Source organism: Anser cygnoides, chromosome 7 (genome assembly GCF_040182565.1).
Source record: "Anser cygnoides isolate HZ-2024a breed goose chromosome 7, Taihu_goose_T2T_genome, whole genome shotgun sequence".
NCBI classification, from domain to species: Eukaryota; Metazoa; Chordata; class Aves; order Anseriformes; family Anatidae; genus Anser; species Anser cygnoides.
Window position 1 is genome coordinate 28,693,537 of NC_089879.1, and position 14,133 is coordinate 28,707,669.

Consider the following 14,133-nt stretch of genomic DNA (forward strand, 5'->3'; position numbering starts at 1 on the left):
ATCTAAAATTTCTGTCTAAGGTTTGTCAGTTCTGCCTTTTTTGGTAGTGTAGTTTCTAGTCAGTAGTGTTATATTTTGTCTGAGAGATAAGGAGGTGCCTACCTACACGGACAGATTTGGGAGAGCAGGAAGCAGGCCGTCATCCCCCTTTGTGGTGCTGGTCCTGAGAGGCTGGCTGCAGCGCTTCAGCTCCTGTTTAGAGACACAGCTCAGAGGGGCAGCTCTTCCTTACGGGCAGAGACGGCGTGAGAGTACTCTTGTGCAGAGGCCTTGTGCACAAGTTTGTGGTATTAATAATTTGTGTCAGTTAAAAGAAGCTAAGGGCTGCTAATCTCTGTACTTGCCAGTTCTGCACTGCGGCGTTCACTTCTCTTCAGAATGAGAGCAAGGCCTTAGATTTAAAGTACTCTGTACAAATTTGGCCTGATTAATTTCATTTCACATGTTCTCTGCTGTTTTCAGGTAGTTTGTTTTTGAAAGACTAATTCAGAGTAAAATTCTGAAGCAATTGAAGTCAAATACTTACAGAAAATGAGATTTAGGTTTAGAAGTACCCTTTTCTGTTGTGAATAGGTTAAACAGAGCTGCAGTATGTACAGCAGTACTGATAGAAATTGTGGATATACTGGTTTGTGGGCTGCCGGTAAAGCAGAAGATGAAATTGATACACCTTTCTTTCAGGAGGAAGTTTCGTGTTTGCAATATGTGGTCATTTGAGAACCTTTACTATTATTCATAAATACTTACTAAGTCTGCTTACTGAATTCTCATTTTGGTATTACATTTCATTTTCCTAAAACACTTACTTCCACTTTAGGAAATGTTTTGATATAATAATAGTTGTAAATAAGTGATACTGTTACATTTACAAGTGGTATTTCCACTGAAAAGAGACAAGCCGTGATAGTTGATAGTTCGGGAACAGTCTTCTGAAATGGGAATATTCTTTTGATTAAAGGGTACAGCATAAAGAAATGAGCACAAAGAGTGATGGGTCGTATTTTTATTTAAATACCAATAAATTCACTGTATACTTGATCAAATATTAGAAAACCTCACAAAATACATAGTATGTGTAATAAGTCTTCTTCAAATGTTCCGTTTTATTTAAATAATGTGTCAAAATGCTGCATAGCTTTCCGTGATATAATTTAATCACTTAAATGGTCTGCTAAATGTCTTTTAAAGTAATGTTCGCTGAACTCAGTTTAGAATTGCAAACTCAAATTGTCTTTTGATGTAGAGAGTAAACCACTTGTTGACTTTTAATATTGGTAGATGACCTGCTGGCCCATCTCTATCATGAAATCTAATTGAATGCATGCTATAGAATATTTATAAGATAACAATTTAATACAAGTTTGAGTATTTTGTGTTTCAGCACTTGTTTTGTGATCCCTCTCTTGGAATGGAAATAAACCTTTAAAAGTATTTCTTTGCTGTTACCGTAATATTTTTGTAGATGTGTAATTGCATTACTTTAAAGGGGCAGGAATTGATTTGATTGACTTACTATTTTCTTTGACTTTTTCTCTGCTTTTCAAATTCATTTAAGTAAATGCGTGAAAGTTCTTTTTCTTTTTTATCCTTATTTACAAAATTGCTGTCAGTAATTTATTTTAGTAACTACTGTTACAAATTAGCCTTTGATGTAATGACTTAGAGGTGAGAACTTTGAGTGATCCATACTGAACATTTTCTACTCCCTCATTCTTGAAGTGCTGGGGTAAAATTAGGCACAACATATGTGCCTGTCTGTGAAATTGAATGTTAACCAAATTTTAACAGAATCCTGAATTTCAGATTCAGAGAAGATGGCACAATATTTAGAAGAGGAGCGACATATGAGAGAAGAAAACTTGAGGCTTCAAAGAAAATTACAGAGGGAAATGGAACGTAGGGAAGCACTCTGCAGGCAACTGTCAGAAAGTGAATCCAGCTTAGAAATGGACGATGAAAGGTGTGTATTTTCTAGCTGTCCAGATATGTTGGTATTGAGCTTGTTAACTAATGCTCATGCTTGTTTTTTTAATATTAGAAAATGAGTACTCATATGAGTAACTTAGATACGGGTTTAATATATGTTTCAAATTTCAGCATGGTCCAGGAGTGTCTTTAGTAGAATTATATCAAACTTGTTTAGAATTTAGATTAATTACAACAGTGAAAAATAAAATAGTTTTCTGAAGATTGTTTAGGGTTTTAATAGTGTATAGTGAAATAAAAATACCTGTGGGATTGAGCTTCAAGAGAATTAAATCATGGTACCTTTGTTTTTCACTTAACTTGGTAACTGCAATGAATTCTGTGAGGTAGGAAAAATATACTTACTTGGGGTAATTTTTCTTTTGCAGAAGATAGAAAGTGTTCTGCCAAATCCAAAGGAATTGCATATAAAGCATTAGAGAGAAGAAGCATTTCCAGAGCTAGTGGGTTTGTTCTTGATGTCCAAAACGTAATATCCTTGATTTCTTTTTTTTTTCTCTACTACAAGCTGCATTGCTTGCAGTGACCTTAGAAATAGCCTTGATTTTTTTTTCATGGTTTTATGTGATGCCTTGTATTTTCTAACATCATAGTGATATGACAGTGTTATATCTTGAAAGAGGTTTTAAGTATACTTTGAATAGGACATTCTTAGTTCTTATCAAATGTTCATTATCTTATTATATAGTTTTACGTTATTTTGGATTTATAGTGGTACTTAAAAAACAAAACAAACAAAAAACCCTCATTCTGTGACGTGTATTCTTCTGATACTAAGATGCTTCTTCTTGGGTCATCAGTATATTTGTTATGAGAGATAATTTACCAGAAAACAAAGTACCAGATACTTTGTTTCAAGGAGCGCCCTTAAAATTCAAGGTAATGTTTTCATTTTAATGAGATACTAGGCAACTGACGTGTATCGCAGTAGCATCTAGTATCACGATGTAGTGAATGCTGTGTGAATTAATTATTGTTAGAAACACAAGGTTCTCATTTTCAAATCTAATTCTATTAGCCTACTCTTTTCTGCCAATATTTATGTTGTTACAGAAATACAGTCAACATTTATATTCATATGAATTATCAGTATTCATTTGAAAACTCCAGAGTGTTCTAACTTTCATTTCAACTTTTTGTAGGTAGAGGTAGTAATAAAATGTAGAAAAAAAAATAAGAAATGTGATCGTCATGTTGATTTATTATGGTACTATAAACGCATTACAGAATCACTCCAAAATAGGTGTTTGCATGCTAAGAAATACAAAGTAAAGTGAGGGAAGAGGCAGCTGTTAGAGTGGTTAGTCTTAGAAGAGAACTGTGTAGACAAAAATTGTAGAACTACGTGCAGTAATTATTTAAAAACGGAAATTTGTCAGCTTACTTTGTCTTCCTAAAAATGGTTGTGCTGACAGATCAGATATCCATTTTTTCAGCTGCATTGTTAGCTGATGATATTTATTTTTTATAGAGTAGATGAAGATGCTTTACTGAATTCAAAATGCACAGCTCTTGCAAAATTTCTTCCTCCTGACTAGCAGTAGCCTTGCTTTCTCAGTCCTCCATCTTACTCTCTTCAGTAACAGGGAAATTTCTAAAACCAAGAAGCATATTAACGGTGTGCTGCTATTTCATGTGATACAATCCAGGTAACTAAGATGACTTACAGAAAATTGTCTTCACGTAGAATAAAATAAGATTAAACCACAAAGATCACTGCGTTGCTGTAATACAATTATTGTCTGCATTACAAGTTACTGAGCACTATAGAAGTAGCCTAGTCAGTTCAGTTTTGCTAACCCTGCCATTGGTAGCTCTTTGGAAAACTTAAGTTTAAGCAAACTCTAATTTACCAGCTGTTGTTCTCTATTGTAGCTACTGTTACTACCTTATCTGCCCAATTTTAAACCAACTTCAGCATCACTACAGTGCACTGCCTCTGTTAAGTGTTGTGGCTTAGTGACTCTGAATATCATGGTTAAACGTTAATTAGATGCAGCATCAAAGCATGCATCAGATTGCTTAAGAACTGGCATACAGAACTCAGAGTAGTAATTTTTGTGAGTTCCATTGAATATGAAAATTCTTAATGCTACCCCACGTTTTGTTTGTTTTGTTTTATTTTCCTGTGATCTGAAAATAAGTGTAACTACTAAAAATTTCTGAGCAGCACAGCGGTAGAAGGGAAGACAAGTAAGAGTCAGAGGGCATTTAGGTAGCTAATTTTATCTTCTGCTTTGCTGCATCCAGTAAAGAAACACAGATAAATGCAGTGTTATTCTGGGTGCACTGATGTACAGGTAGAGAAGGAAATTAGAAGGGAAACCTGTAATCCAGACAGTGACTGAAAAATCTCCAGGGAGTGTGCGTAAGCTAGTCAATTTAACAGCTGCCAGCATGGTGCTTTGGAAAAAAAATCATTAACTTGCTTCTGATATATAAACAGTGAGTGGCAAGTAGGAGCAATGGTATGATTCTTATTTCCTTTTATATTAAAATGGATTAGCAGTTGATGGTTGTGAAGAAACTTCACTGTATTCAGTGAAGAAAGTACAAATCAATGCCACTAACTAGTTACGGGTGGGATAAAATGCCACCTGTTTATTTTATCAAAATGAAGTGTGGGAGTCATCTTGCTACACAGCCTGCAAACATCTTTAACAGGTGAAAGTGCTGCATTCAAAATGTCTGTCCGTTTCCATGGCAAAAGACGTGATGAGCAGATGGCTTAATGTTGAGAGTAGACGGATTCAAATAGGAAGCAGGGCTGTGAGGCTGACCAGCTGTTGGAACAAATTATCAATACTTCAGTGGCTTTTCTCCCCTTTCTGTGATTTCAAATTAGTGTTTGATTCCCATTCTGAGAGATACGCTCCAGGTAGACAAGCTGTTGAGTTCAATGTAGAAATTATATGTAAAATGCAGGACTGCAGCATAGGTCAGATCGGTTGATGTGATTTATACCTCTGACCTTAATACATACTATTCCGACGGTGTACAGCTTGTACAGTTTTAACTGCAAATGACTAAGTTGAGTCCAGCTGTTTCCATGGAAATCTAAGCCGTTATTAGAACATTCAGCCATGAAGAGAGTGTTCCTGTCATGGCTTCCTAAAGGTGACTGGTCCTACACTAATCTAACATGATTCTTATGGGAATTCAAAATGCACAGTGAAACATTTAAAGCATGGCATGTTTTAAAAGGTTTAATCTAATTATTCTTTACCTTTTTTTTTTAGATATTTTAATGAGATGTCTGCACAAGGATTAAGACCTCGCACTGTGTCCAGTCCTATCCCTTATACACCCTCACCAAGTTCTAGCAGACCTATATCACCTGGTAAATATTTTACCCAGTTTGTAAAATTTTTGTATGCATCACATAGTAATGTTCCCTGGGTTGATAGCCTTTCAAAGCTAGTCTTGGGGTAAAAAGTGCATCATAAATGTAAGAATAGATTTGCCTTACATTTATTTTAGTACAGCATGTGTTTTTAGGTAGGTCTGTTTTACATTGTGATCAAATATTACAGGTCAGTTAAGTAGTCATCTTTTGAATCCCTTATCATCCCTACCTTCCCCCCTTTTTGTACTTCTGCAAATTTCTGATGTAAAGCAATAGCATATTAAGAATTTCTGTCTCTAGTACTTTTAACAAAGGCAAATTAACTTTTTTGAGTATAGTAAGTGGATGATATAGTCTTCAGAATTCCAGAAGAACCTGAATGGCTTACAACTGACCTTAAATTATTGAATTTTTAATTATTGAATATATTTTTAACATTAAAGGAAATGTATTTTTGTTATTAAGACATTAGTTGATAGATATAAAATCCCTTGAAATTGCTATTGGACATTCATTATAAGTTGTTGGCCATGGATGTCACATGGTGATCACAAATACACTTGTACTTAGTAAAGTGAATCCTGCATGCCCTGCTTTCCCAAGTTCACCTTTAGAATCTATCACAGAGAGTCCTACAAAAAGAGCAAAGGAGGCATGCTCTATATCAACACATTCTACAAAATGGGATTTAGACATTTTATTACACAGGTCTAAACATATAAAATGTGTTTAAATCTTGGTTTTCAGGATTTACTTTAGTTTTTCAGAAAGACTCAAAACGATTTTCAGGCTGATGTTGGTAAAAGAGTGAGCACATATACCCATAAGCCAGTGTTAGAGATATGATAATTTAGCTTTTTAAGAGTTTTTTGGGGGAGTTCTAAAATGAGACAGATTGCTTGGCTTTCAGTGTTTTGCAAGTTATATTACCAAAAAAACAATATATGATTTTTTAATCCTTTGCCTGTAACTGTATACAGAAATGTAGTCATACTAAAAACTGTTCTGGAGTTAATGTAATAACTAAATAATGTAATAATGTTAACAGTGAATATTTTGCATGGAGTGCTTTTATGACTTGGCATGTTTCTTTTAGGAAACAATGTGCCTGAATTTGTAGAGACATAATTTGAAACACGTTAGAAATGCTATAATTTTATGTGGATATCCAGGTCAGGTTTAATGGCTCAGATTCTGGCTCCTGAATCCTGGAGCCTTTTGTGCTTGTGTGGCTTGAGATGCTGCTTTTACGGACTCCTTCAAGCTGAGATACTGCTGAGGTTTATATCACCCTGCATGAATCTGAGAAGACTGGGTGCATTGCTACCCCTGGGCAGCTGGGGAATGGTTGCTGCAATTACTGATTAGTCTTTAGCATGGATGAATTCATGTATATTTTGCTTCTACAGCTAGGCTAGGTAGATATTTTAGGCTGCAGAGGTGCAGATGAGCTACTTTAGGTGTATGTGCACTACTCTGTTAGCGCTGCTTTGACTGCCACGTTGACTTGTGTTTATAAAAATTTTGGAGCTGATTTATCCCAAAGCAATCCACAATTGTAATGTTGTAAAGATGTCTTAAACTGTGTGTTCTATTTTTTATTGTTCAGGGCTCTCATCTCAGACTTGCAATGCAAATTGTCACCTACCTGAACATTGACTTGTGTTTCTGTCTTTATGCTTGCAAAAGTGCTTAGCTATAAAACGTGCTGTACAGACAATTAGATTACTTTAGTCAAAAATCAGATTTTGTTAATCTCTATTGTTTAGCTACTCTAAAGTGATTGATTCCATTGGAGTCGCTCATAATTTGCACCAGATGTACATTGAAGCAAGGGTGGTATAATATGTTTTCTTATATAACTTTATTAGTAATCTGAGGGTTGGTTTTTTGTTTGTTTGTTTTGTTTTTGTGTGTGTGTTGTTGGTTTTTTTTTCCCTGAGATCTCTCTTTACTCAAACATAGGCAGAGCCAGGTGTTGTATACTGTAACTGTAGTGGCACTTTGTTGCATTGATTTAGTGGAGAAAAAGTGTGAAAACTGTTAAATCCAGTGTGGTGTTCTAAAAGTTTAGTAGGCTTTTAGAAGAAATATTGGTCATAATTCTCCAAAGCTGTTTCCAGTTTTTAATAGTAAACAGCTGAGAAAAGAGTCTTGTCTCCTATCCTACTGATATTTTTGCCAGAAGGCAATAGTGAGCTAAAGGTTTTGGAAAATCTGCAGTTTTGAGAATGTTCAGAACGCTTCGAGGTCTGAATTTCAAGCACTTAGCTGCTGTCATTTTTTTTTACCTTGGTTAGTTATACAGGTACTCTGCATTTTTATAAACTAGTATTTACAGAAAGAAAGTACTCAGAAGAATTAGATTAGATTTTTGCACTTCTGAATATTCTGAATATTATGGTTACCTTAATATGGATAAAACATGTTGTAATTTTAAATGTTACTTGTAGTGTAGTCCAGCTATGGAAGATTATACCAGAATATTTTAACTTCACAGCCCCAAAGATCATTGGGTCTCTGCCTATAAGCACAAGGGCAAAACAGGAGGAAGTCTGGGCTGCCATTGGTTTGGCTGCAGAGGTGTTATGCCTTGAAGGAGCCACCTCCATCCAGTTTCTGTCATATGGAAACTCTTACTGTTCCAGTGCTAGACAGCTTTTCCAGGCACAACCTGTCTGATTCTTCAGACTGCATTTTGTTCAGGGAGCAATTTGCTCTGAGAAGAGATGGAAAGCTGGATGGAAATGTCTGTGAACTAAAACTAAGCTGCCAAGGGAGCCCTACCCTGTTTATGTTAAGTGAAAAGTTGTTCTATGTTGTGTAATGTGTGATTTTGAACACATGGCAGTTTACTACAGGAAAAGAATAAAGTAAATTTTACATCGCCTTTGACTATTTTTAGGTGTCTAATTTGATACCAGTTACAATTTCTTTAAACCATCATTGTTTCAAAATATAGCAAACAAAAACAAAACAAACAAAAAACCACAAAATAGTTTGTAAAATAAACAATAATATTGATTTTTGCCTTGTTTTAACAATTTTTAGGTCTGTCATATGCAAGTCACACAGTTGGTTTCACACCACCAACTTCACTGACTAGAGCTGGAATGTCTTACTACAATTCCCCAGGCCTTCATGTGCAACATATGGGACCATCCCATGGTATTACAGTAAGTATTTTAAATAGCATATGTTTGTTACCAGTGTCAGTTTGGGTTTTAAAAGTTATGATTGCTTGTCCTTAAGCTTTTGTGCAAAATGTTTTTGTAAATGTTTGTTTTTGTCTCCTTACTCCAAGATATCTATTGCTGCTTTCTTCAACCCTGATTTTCCTCTTCACCCCTCAGAAACTGATTCTTTTTGGAGAACCTTATTTTCTGCAAAAGAGTAGGATGTATTGTCATCTTAAGGACAGTAATAGGTATCATCTTATGGATCAGCAGGCAGGGTGTGAGAAGTGATGTTCTAAGCTACTGAGCCTATCCCAGGAAGTAAAAACATTGCTTTCATTTTTCTCCTAGTCTCCACCATCTGACGGATGAGTCATCTGAGGTTGCTCCAAGCTCAGGTTTTCTTCAGGATGACACACAATGCTACCACCATGTCACTGTAACAGGCAGTTAACTCTTATTTTCTATTCTCATTGGCAAAGAAGAAAGTTAATATAATAAACATTTGTTAGGACAATTTCTCAGTATCTTTCAACTGGATTTATTTCCTTTTTAACTCTGATGTTTGATGCATTTCTACTTAATTGAGTTTCTTCTAAATATTTGTGGAGTTTAACAAGAAAACAGAGCCTAAGTATTAACCATTTGACAAGATAGCTTGTAAGCTCCTAATGTGTCAAGACCATTTTGATTTTTCTCAACAGGTATGGTAGAATGTAAATATTGTCCTTTAAGATGTTTGCATATACTTGTCATTCTCAGATGTGAAAGCATGTTTCAATAGAGTATTTAGTAGAATGCTAAAATATGTCTGCTTCTTAAATTGCTTAGGTGGGAATGCTAAAGTAATTGTTAATTCCATTGAGCAAATGGAGATGGGAACTGTATAGTAGTGGGTAGAACAGGAGGCTGGAGCTCAGCAGGAAGGCAGAATCCTGGTCCAGGTCCAACCCTCTGATGTGATTAACGTGGTGGTTAGTCACAGGAAGATCTGGAAAAATCTAGAAACTAATTTTATAAATAAGTTTTTAAAGGAACTTGTTCTGTTTGGTCTCTATGAAATTTTGATTCTGCTCTTTCTGATACTATAAATTAATTGGAGTAACATTGAGTCACTGACAAAGACAACCACCAGGACAAAATACTAATTGTTTAGAGGAAGGTTTTGTTAAGTGGCTCATGGCTTTTCCTTTATACTTAAGCCAGGTCCCTCCATATTATTAGACGTACGCAAACGCAATAAATGATTTTAAGTGTTTCAGAAACATCAGTCAACTGTTGATAATCCTTTGGCTATTTTCGTAGAGCATTTAACTAATCTATTATACATAATTGTTCAAAAAAAATAGATACAATATATATTATTTGACCAAACTGAGATTTGCTTCTTGACTCTTCATTTTTAATCTCCATTACAGAACAAATTGATTTTACACGTAGTACATTTGATATAGCACTGTAACCGTTCTTCTCCTCAGAGCTGATTGACTTTGGTTGATTTTTAATTATGGGTGGGTAGTTTGTCATGCCATGAAGTTCTTGATTAATGCTAAGTGGATTGGTAAGTAGTAAGCATTTTGGTTTTAAAACTGCAGAGTTTAGTGTTCTGCAGTGTAATTTATATTTTTATGTTGCTAACTTTTAAAGATTTTTACTCCACTGGTTTGTAAAAATGGATTTTAAATCTTTGTGTTTAAATGTTCAGGTTATTGCAAATCTGTGGTTTCTGTTGAGGGAAGCTTAATAACCATTGTTTCACTCGTACAGCTCAAGGGGTTGTAATCTTTGTTGTATGATATTCAATCTCAGAAGAACAAGCTGAATTACGCTTCAGTCTTGCTCCAGTATGCAGGCTAAGAGTTTTTCAGAATGCAAATGATTCTGGGCAAATGCTTTGGCTTTTGAGACATTCCCACCCTCACTCAGGTACTGCATAGTTGGACTTCACACACCAGCGTTGTAAAGCTAAAAGTTCATCAGCATCATCAGCACCTACTGCTTGGGCGGGCTCAACTGAGAGGTGCTGTCTCTATGGCATCTCTTACTTTTCTTTTATAGGTTGCTGGTCATCAGAGGTAAACATAAGTTCAGGACATAATTTCTTACTTTCGTTTCCTGCAAGCTGACGGGAAAGAATGCCTGTTTGGTTTGATTTCAAAAATACTTCAATTTTCCTTTGCTACTCCATTTCAGAGGAACAGTTTATTTTACATAAAAATTGCGTTGTGATTCTTGAAATGTTTTAAAAGGGATTCTTCCCAAATAACTGTTTTTTCTTTTCCTTTGCCAAGCTCAATACATTGATTAGAGGACTTGCACCTAAAGTTGTTCAGGAGTGTGTTAAACATAATTTCAATATTTGTTCTGCAGAGGCCTTCACCACGAAGAAGTAACAGCCCCGACAAATTTAAACGTCCCACTCCTCCTCCTTCTCCAAACACGCAGACCCCAGTGCAGCCACCTCCGCCACCACCTCCACCACCTGTGCAACCTACGGTCCAATCCGCAGCATCGCAGTCAGCCACTTTTCAACATTCAGTGCATCCCTCCTCTCAGCCTTAGTGCATGTGCTCAGCAGTCTGTATGTCAGAATTGGACTCATAACATGGAGCAGTTTACTAAAAGCCAAAGGCTTACTTGGCATATTTGGATTTGACTTATTTGCACTGAGGTTATATAGGCTTCACTGTTAATTGTGTTGTAAACGTTTGTATAAAATGCAGCCAGTGTTGTGGGTCTACAACACTAACTTAACAAAATTTTCCATCAGTGTTTACTTGAACTACATGTATGTCCATTCTCTGGCTGGAACATTTGCTACTCTGTTTGGTAATACGGCATTATGTCGTTTTGCTTGGCTCCAAAGCTTCATTTTCCTGGCTTCTAAGTTTGTAAAATTAAAGGGATACCTTTTTATATTTTTTCATGAGAATTTGCATAAAATTTAAGGCATGATGGGCTATCTGATGAGTTCTGAAATATTAGAGTGTTTACCAAGCTTGTGGAAAATTAGCACTACATTTCAGTCATTTGAAATAACAGCTTCTAGTGCAAAAGTGAGTCAGACACCCTAATCAGTGCCCAAGACACATACTCTATTGTATTACCTAGTAAATAAGCTTAATTCAGCACACAGGACACATCCATACTTCTCCTGTTTAAAAACACCTCAAACGTATGGTACAGTCTGAATCTTTAAGTGAGGGAACTGACTTGCTGGAGTATATGGAATGTATAATTTGTGGACCTTAAGGTTTGATTATTTCACTTGACATTTACATTAACCTGTAAGCTGTCCATACTGTGTGATCTGTCACAAGTAACTTCTCTAAGTGTGGTCCTGCCCCACAGGTTACTGATAGCTGATTGAAGTGTGCTCTTTGATTTTTTGCTGCAGAAGGCAATGTGATTGTAGAGAACAGCTGATTATTTTTTTCCTTGTTAAAATATATTAATTGTGATTCCCCTAAAACAAAGTTTGAACAAGTATTCTAAATGTTCAAGTCTGTTAGATAATAAGATATAAAATGAGCATATAGGAATATACTGGCATAACAGCCAAAAATGTTGTATTGCTTGGTAGAAACAGAGTACAAGAAAGTAGCACAACATGGCACTAATGAATGCTTATTTAGCAGCCTAAGCCGGTACAATGTATAAAGAAATGTATTCCGAATACATTCTTTCCATTCATCTAGCACAAATAAATTGTTTGGTTTCACTTTGCAGTGGAACGAAGTGTCACTTCTTGATATTGACATCTTGCTCAGTTTTATTTTTCCTGAGGTTCCTGTTGAGTACTGAGGTTTATATACTGTTGATGATTTTAAGTGGTTTACCTCATAGATACGGATATATGGGCCATGGAAAATGACAAGAGAATGTTTATTTTATGAGAATATGTATCTGGCTATAATCAGAGCAGAACATGAGTAATTTATCTTTTGTTTACAAAAGTTTGTTTGACATGCCTAATGCTTTATTAAGGACACTTTTAAGAAGGAGGTAGAGAGTTCTGGTAGTATACTAACATTTGTACATAGAGTTTCATGTTTGCCGCTCAACTATTCAGGAATTGCAGACTGAATATAAAATCAGTGCTCTAAATCAAAATAGTAAGTTAAAATAATGTTGTAAAAGGTTCAGCTTAAGGCAAAACTAGAAGTTCTTCATTATATCTATGTAGTTTCAGCTCTGAGAGAATTTAGAGAAATGCATATATAGTCTATTACACTTGGTAAACCAATATGGGATCAAGTGCATTATCCGATTACATTAGTTATGGTAGTAGTGACTCTCTGATAAAGTGATGCTCAAGATTTTGGCAGACGTACAATTTGACCAGTGCTTCCATCTGAAAATAATTGACCACAGCTGATGCTCACTTTTCCATAGAGGAAACTCAGCTGTGAGCATTGTTATTAAACACAGCTCCCGAAGCCGTGGTGGGTTTGCATGTGAGAAAACTACAGGCAGTCAGAGGTGGGACTAAGGTCAAAATAGGATTGGTTGTTTAGTTGAACACTTTTCCTTTTGTAAACAGAAGAAAAAGGAACAATATATTCTTTTATAAGCAGGATTCCAGCTCAAGTATGCCACTATATAAAATGGTGCCCTCCTTTCTGAAGTGCTTTGAGATTTTTGGACATGAGGTTCTATAGAGTGCGAGCTCATAGTGGTAGTAGTATAAATGCAGGGGGGGAGGGCAAAAGCCTTCGACAGTGTTGTCTTAAGACCTTGAAATAGAAATTTGCCTAGAATAAATTACATTTGGAGCATATTCCAAAAAGGAATTTGTGTAACCCAAGTTCAGCTGCTGTTATGAAGTGTCTTAGTGATCTCTCCTTACTGTTGCAGTGGGACCGTTACCAGATGAAAGTAAACAACTGACAAATGTATGCTAAATCCTGAAAATGTAACAAGGCACTAAATTGGCCTTACCTAAGAACATTGGACAAACATTTGCTTGCAATCAGAAGTGTTAAACTCTATTTGTAGACTTTTTGAAGACGATAAGGAATTGTGCACAACCATCTCCTAATAAATGTAAATGGATTTTCAGTTTTCCTTGTGAGTTATAGTCATGAATTACGATTCTGCAGTGGTGATTTTATCAGAACCTCCCACAGACTGGAGAAACTCCCTTGACAGTGAGGTCCAGCTTGTCTTCTTTATTTTATCTCAGAAGCATCTGGGTGGATTTCTGCTGTTCTTTTCGTTACTGGTGTCTGTCGGTTGCACACTTGCATCATCACGAGTTGCGTGAGGTTACAGAAGCAACTTTTAGCAGTGATGAGCGTTTTGTAAGTGTGTGTGTTTACAGCCAAAGGGTTTTTGTTTTTTTTTTTGAAAAAAAAATCTTTTGGCTGTTTCAGCGGTACTTTCCTCTCTGACAATCAAGCAGTTTTCTTTTTACTTTTTCTCTCAAGGGATCTGGCTTGGACACTGGAATGCAGCTGATTTCTGTAGAGCATTAAGAGTTCATTTTATCCACAATTTGTTCCAGAGGAGTTCTTTGGAAGAGGAGATGGAATTGTTTGGAGATAGTCTTCCAGCTAACAGCCAGATAAGATTGTTTTAATTATGTATACTCCTCTAAGAGCATATTCCCAAGGGCAGAAAAGA

General features: G+C 35.9%; 1 protein-coding gene across 1 annotated transcript in view; it reads left to right on the plus strand.

The window, feature by feature from the left end:
* CCDC6 (coiled-coil domain containing 6) overlaps window positions 1–13,572 on the plus strand; it is a 46,722-nt gene extending 33,150 nt beyond the window's left edge. The window contains exons 6-9 of the mRNA XM_067000523.1: window positions 1,804–1,960; window positions 5,226–5,326; window positions 8,384–8,508; window positions 10,879–13,572. Of these exons, the coding sequence (XP_066856624.1) occupies window positions 1,804–1,960; window positions 5,226–5,326; window positions 8,384–8,508; window positions 10,879–11,070 (575 nt within the window). The 3' untranslated portion in view covers window positions 11,071–13,572. The remainder of the gene's footprint in view (window positions 1–1,803; window positions 1,961–5,225; window positions 5,327–8,383; window positions 8,509–10,878) is intronic.
* Window positions 13,573–14,133: the final 561 nt, after the last annotated feature.